The sequence below is a fragment of the Hyperoodon ampullatus genome, assembly GCF_949752795.1.
Source record: "Hyperoodon ampullatus genome assembly, chromosome: 6".
NCBI classification, from domain to species: Eukaryota; Metazoa; Chordata; class Mammalia; order Artiodactyla; family Ziphiidae; genus Hyperoodon; species Hyperoodon ampullatus.
In genome coordinates this window covers 12,248,936-12,255,508 of record NC_136919.1, presented here as the reverse complement: position 1 = coordinate 12,255,508, position 6,573 = coordinate 12,248,936, and the positions used below count along the sequence as shown (strand labels likewise).

The window sequence follows — 6,573 nt, the reverse complement described above, 5'->3', positions numbered from 1 at the left end:
ACTGAAAGAAGGGCAGTGTGACAGGAGCGTCAGGAGCAATGGGGACTAGGGGGAGGGAGCCGGAGAGTCAACAAGACTAGCTTGAAGGAGGGCTCTGGAGACCAGGCCACGCAGTCTAGATTTTGTTTCTCTAAGAAAAGGAAGCTTTTGAAGACGTTTAAGCCATTTCGTGGAGGTTGTAATACAAGTAAAACAAAACCACTTTGCATCTTCTTACTGTGAGCCTAGCTTGTTGGTATTGGTAGGCATGCAAAAATGTGATAAAGCTATGACATTGATAAAGAAGTCAAGTTTTTTTCCCCCAGCTTTGTTTACATCATAATGGACGAAAATTGTGTGTGTGTATATATATATAAGGTGTATAATGTGATGATTTGATATACTATACATTGTGAAATGATTCTCACAAGCTAATTAACACATCCTCAAGAAGTCAAGTTTTAAGTTTTTGTTCTGTTGTTTTAATCAGACTTTATATCTCAGAGTCTCACAAGTCTGTGTGGTTCGTCTTTGTTCTCAACTTTCGTGCAAGGACATTTATCCCCATTTAAGTGTCACAACCCTTTTAAAATGAGTTTCCCGATGAAGTCCCCAGTGTCTTGGTTTGAACTCTATGCTGCTTGCCATCGTGTTCAAATAAGTGCTTGTTTCAGAGTAAGGACAGATGTGCTGCCTAACATCAGAAGTGCCGCTCTGGGCAGACCGAGTCTCTCCCTCAGTGAGTGGAAGAGTGAAGTTGCCTTCCATGGTAAAGACCTCAGAGGTCTGGTGCTTTGCTCCAAATGCCCTTACCTTTCCAACAATAATTTTCTATCCTTTTCTCATTTATTACTTAGTCTGATTTGCTCTTTAGCTCTGCTTTATTCCCACTTATTTCTTTGCTCAGCCCACCTCCATCATCTTGTTCGACAGAAGCCCACCCACCTTCTTGACATTTGGAAGGCTTGCTACATCACGTCATGCCTTAAATAATATTTCCAGTGCTCTTTTTCTATTTTGAAAACTAGACATTTTTCCCGGTTCTCAGGGAGATATTTTTCCATAAAGCTGTGGAAGATGTATAAGTGAGTAACATCTGTAAATAGAAGTGAAGTAAAGGAGGTTTTTGTACTATTTTAAGTGTTACTGCAGGCGTTACTGTAATACTTTAAACATTCCTTCAAACCTTAGAATACATGAAGTTCTTCTGTAACTAACCATGTTTTTAGCAACAGTGAGGAAGAAGAACATTTTTACTAAAATGAAATAACAGTTAAGGAGGTAAAATGATTTAACAAAGGTCTTATGATTTGGGAAAGATGAAACATACACTTGAGTATAGGCCTGTTCCTACTCAGTTTAAATCCTGCCCTCCCTACGAAGCCTGTTCCTGGCTCCCTCAGGAAGACCCAGGCTTTCTTGTTCTTGTGTTCCCACTGGTCTTTCTAGCTAAGGCATTTTACAGCTCTTGTATACTGGTTGTATGAGAGGCTCCTCAAGAACAGGCACAGTGTCTGACATAGAGTAGGCATTGTTCAATATTTCTTGGTTGAATGAATGAATGTTATAAAACACAGCTGAGATCTGAGTTACTGCAGATCACTAAATTTCCTAGTATTCAGATAGGAGAGTTGAAGGATGAATTTAATATACTGAGGAAACTTCTGTATATGTTTTTGATCCCCCACCCCTTCCCTCTTTGCCTGTCTGTTACAGATGCCTGAGGAACAGGCATTCAGTGTTCTGGTCAAGATCATGTTTGACTATGGTCTCAGGGAACTTTTCAAGCAAAACTTTGAAGATTTGCATTGCAAATTTTACCAGTTGGAGCGCCTCATGCAGGTAAGTAGAGAATCCAGCTTTGCATTTGCCAGTAGGAATGCAGGACTGGGAAGAGCGGGATTGATGAAATGGTGCCAAGGAGCAGGGGGCGATTTCTAGCCCTCCAGGGTTAAGGACAGGTTTTAGGTTTTTCATTTCTCTCTATGTAACAATGATGCCAAGATTAATAAGGTGTTAACCCGATGGGTGTGAGCCGGGTTTTCAATCTCATAAACACCCAAAAGATCAGATGACTGTAGGAGCCTTTAACACAGCAAACTCAGTCAAGAAATATTCACCAAGCTGACTGGTTAGGAATCTTATAACAAAAGTGAAACAAACCTTCCCAAACATTTCATAACTTGGAAAGAAAAACTGTCCTTCCAAATATTTGTCACCATTTGGGCATTCCTCTTTAGAGCTACTTTGTGGACTGGAAACGAGAGCCGAGTGCCAGTTTAATACCAGATGATAAGTGTTCTTCTCAGCACTTTGGCAGTTTTTAGAAAAACACAAATATGTGACTTTTTTGGCGTATTTCTGGCAGATTTATGACCCTCCTGAGAGAGAGTTAAACAGCTGCATATGTGCCCAAGACTAATTAGTTTGCTATTTCAGGAATACATTCCTGACTTGTACAACCACTTCCTGGATATAAGCCTTGAAGCACACATGTATGCCTCCCAGTGGTTTCTTACGCTCTTCACTGCAAAATTCCCTCTCTACATGGTCTTCCATATCATCGACCTGCTTTTATGTGAGGTACGTATCAGAGACCACAGCACTTTGGCTTTTGTTTGTAGTGTCCTTCCTGTGTCAGCTCTGTTAAAACAGAATTTGTTCTTCTCAGTTGTTTTATTTCATTGCTGGAAAATCCAGGTTTACGTTACTCTTCCTTGGGCTGATGCTAATAATCATGTTTTGTCAAAGGTGCTCTCTGCTAAAAAAAAAAAAAAACACATTTGTATTAGTTAGGTTTGGCTGCATTGAAGAAATCCAAAATAACAGTGACTAAATAAAGTAGAGGTTTATTTTTCTTTCCCATGTAAAAGAGATCAGAAGGTTGGCAGTAACCTACCTTCCTCAGAGGGCAACTCTGTTCCGTATGGCTGATTAAGCTCCAGCCACTGTCTCTATATTTAAGCTAGGAGGTTTAGGGGTTTGGGGAGGTTGCATCCCCTCTTTTAAAAGACATTTCCTGGAATTTCCACCTGCATTTCTTCTTAACCTCTTATTGGCCAGAAGTTAGGTACATGACCATACCTAGCTTCTAAGGGGAGTTTTTTTTTTTTATTTAAGCTGACTAGGAATTTGCTAAAACTTGGGGGTCTATTACTGATAGAAAATAGATATTATAGTAAATAACAATCTTTGCCTCAGCTTAGTTTTGGGTTTTAGGGTGTGTGTGTGCCTAAGAAGAAAAAACTAATTTCAAAAATAATATATGTTATAGAAACTATAGAAAGTATAAGCAAAAAGATTTTAAAATACTTCTAATCCCAGTCTAGAGGGAAACTACTTTTAACATTTTGGTGTATATTCTTTCTGCCTTTTCATATATGTGTATGTGTAATTTCTACATGGAACAGTTTTTTTCATATGGAATATTATGTAATAATGTATATTATGGTTTTATATGTATATAAAAATACATAAAAATACAATTATGCTATATATGCTATCTGGTAACCTCTTTTTATCTCATATGCTTGACTATCTGTAGACAGACCACCTCCACATGTATACCATCCTTATTTTTAATTACCCCATATTCAAAACATATAAAAATCCATTAAGAAATTTGTATCTTCTATCTAGCTTGAAACATTATAAGAAACAGCATTTCAGATATACCATTATTATTTTTTTTTTCAAAGAAGATGTTGGGGGTAGGAGTTTATTAATTAATTTATTTTATTTTTGCTGTGTTGGGTCTTCGTTTCTGTGCCAGGGCTTTCTCTAGTTGTGGCAAGCAGGGGCCACTCTTCATCGCAGTGCGCGCGCCTCTCACTATCGCGGCCTCTCTTGTTGCGGAGCACAGGCTCCAGACGCGCAGGCTCAGTAGTTGTGGCTCACGGGCCTAGTTGCTCCGTGGCATGTGGGATCCTCCCAGACCAGGGCACAAACCCGTGGCCCTTGCATTAGCAGGCAGATTCTCAACCACTGCGCCACCAGGGAAGCCCCATTATTCTTAATTAATGCCAAGTATCCCATTCTTTGGATATATCATAATTTATGTAACCAATTCCTAATTTCAAACCTTTGTCTAGTTTTTCACTATTATAAACAACCATTAGTTAAGTAGTTACTGTGGGCCTGGTGGCATGCTAAGTAACCTACATAAACTTTTCAACTAATTAGTTCAGAAAACCATTGGGAGACTATTTGTTATGGAACTTGAGGCCCAGAAACTTTAAAAGTTTAACACTGTCAGCAGATTTTAGGGCCTCCCCTGAGCTGTCCTTTGCCCCACTACTCCTAGAATGATTAGATTAAGAAAGGCAGATTAGAGGGAACCCTGAGCAGATTCAGTTCTGGGACATGGGGCTCATGGACAGAGTGATTGTTGTACTTGGAGTGAGCAGTGTAGAGTACAGGAAGAGCCACCAGGAGTTATTTCCTGAGAGACCACAATTTTATGACTCTAATGTTTTAGTTCGGAAGCATAGAATACTTTGAAAAGCATTCTTGAATTGCGAGAATAGCTCTAGAAAAGCTCTTCTCTCAAAAAAATGGGAGACTGGGTCTACCTTAAGTGGTTTTTCAGTGGTTGCCCTGTAATTTTTTTCCCCAAGATATTTTCGGGATTCATTTCTTAAGTTTTTACAATTTGTCTAAAAATTGTGGGGTATTCTGAAGACAAACAGCTTTTAATAATCCATATATAAACACTGAAAATGTTTTCTGTGTTTTCTTTTAGGGAATAAGTGTTATTTTTAATGTCGCCCTTGGATTATTAAAGGTACAGTGCACATTTATTTGTAAGCTGGGTTATCTGGTATTCCTTGTTCAGCACTTGCAATATCTTGGTCTTAATCTCATTCTGAACAGCCTCTCTGCTCTAGCATTGTCCTTGACAGTGGATATGTGCAAGTAGCTCTGCAAAGGCTACAAAGTATCTTCTGGGGATTATAAAGGTGCTGGGATTATAAAATCCTTCTTGGGCACCTTCATAGCAGAAAATTTTTTCTGTACATGGTTGTATTTTCTTCTTTCTTCAAGACTTCCAAAGATGACTTGCTATTGACAGACTTTGAAGGTGCGCTGAAGTTCTTCAGGGTTCAGCTTCCTAAGAGATATCGCTCAGAAGAAAATGCAAAAAAATTGATGGAATTAGCTTGCAACATGAAGGTAAAATCATTTTTGCGTTAATTTAGATTCCTTTGTTAACGTCTTACTCTTCCTGATCAAATTGTCAACATTTGTAGTACATTAATAATAATGTTTTCTTTTGTATTGTATAATTTTCTAAATATTTTCATATATATTACAGCCTATGAATTAAATCTCAGGTTTCATGATTTCTACTGTGCTGTCCTTTAACTTTCAGTATTTGTTGTTATGGTCAGAAATTCCCTAAAATGAAAGTAATAGTACATGAAGGAAACTTATTCACTATTTATCACTTCCAGTGAAGCATTTATGATTTGTATCATTTTTTTAAGGTTAAAAAAAGAATCTCCTTGTGTTCATGTTATAAAAGTTTTGTTTTTAAAGAAGAAAAAGTAATTGAGGGAGTTTAGTTTGGAATTTGAGAGGTGGAGGCAAATGGGAGACAGAATAAATAGCTGTATTGAGATGCTTCTAGGGTGCATAAAAGACTGACTGTCATATTTACTCAGTGTGTCTCCAGAGGGTAGAATTGTGATCAGTGTGTCAGGGGCAGATGTGGTAGGAGAGAAGCTTCACTATCTACTGAATGGGAATCAGATCTGAATTCAAAGTTATTTCACCTGTTTAATGCACAATTTCCTCATCTGTAAAGTAATATTGGATTTCTGGTTCTGGTTATATGTCAGACTGAGCTAACTCAGGCTACTCTTCTTTAAACATTTGGAGATGCTAAATAAAGTATAATCCGAGAAATGTTTAAATACCTGGATGAGCTTGAAAGAAAAAAGAGAAATACCCAGGTGCCTTAAACAAAGTGGCTCAATGTATTGTGTGGGATAATAAAAGAGCATTCCAAGGGAATATAGAACCATAGGTAGGTATTAGGATTTTACTACTCACGAAGACAAGACATGATTTGGGGCCTTCTGGAGGCCCCAAAATGAAACTGAAATCTCTGCATAAAGTTAGGACTTTGGAATGGCTACCCTGTTTGTAAAAGCAGGAATACAAAAACTACATATTAGTCTGAGAAATAATAGGAATCATGATATAAAGTGAATGGGGGATTTGGCGGGGGGGAAGGAAATAGAACTTCTAGAAATTAAAATAATCATTAAAGTTATCATTCAATGTAAAATGTTACATCCTTCACAAGTATTATGGATAACATTTAATGATATTTTACCATGTGCTAGGTACTGTGATTAAGTGTTTTTATGTGTGAGGATTAACTACAGTATATGTACAGTGCTTACCTTAGTGCCTGATAATTAGTAAGGGTTTAAGAAATAATGGCTACTACTATGATTATTTCCTCCCTGGTTTTTCAAGCAGAAACAAACTCTTTTCAGTAACATTTACACCAGTGATGGGTTTGCGCACAGCACACAGCCAGATGAGCTCTGAGCTTCTTGGAGTTGCTCTTTCTATCCCAACCTG

General features: G+C 37.9%; 1 protein-coding gene across 2 annotated transcripts in view; it reads left to right on the top strand.

Moving 5' to 3' along the window:
• The window catches only part of RABGAP1 (RAB GTPase activating protein 1), a gene marked incomplete at both ends in the record, with an annotated part of 135,449 nt that overhangs the window by 103,860 nt on the left and 25,016 nt on the right, over positions 1-6,573 (top strand). For both annotated transcript variants that reach the window (XM_079706061.1, XM_079706060.1), the window contains 4 exons: positions 1,696-1,821; positions 2,419-2,562; positions 4,721-4,762; positions 5,023-5,151. In XM_079706061.1, coding sequence (XP_079562187.1) covers positions 1,696-1,821; positions 2,419-2,562; positions 4,721-4,762; positions 5,023-5,151 — 441 coding nt within the window. The remainder of the gene's footprint in view (positions 1-1,695; positions 1,822-2,418; positions 2,563-4,720; positions 4,763-5,022; positions 5,152-6,573) is intronic.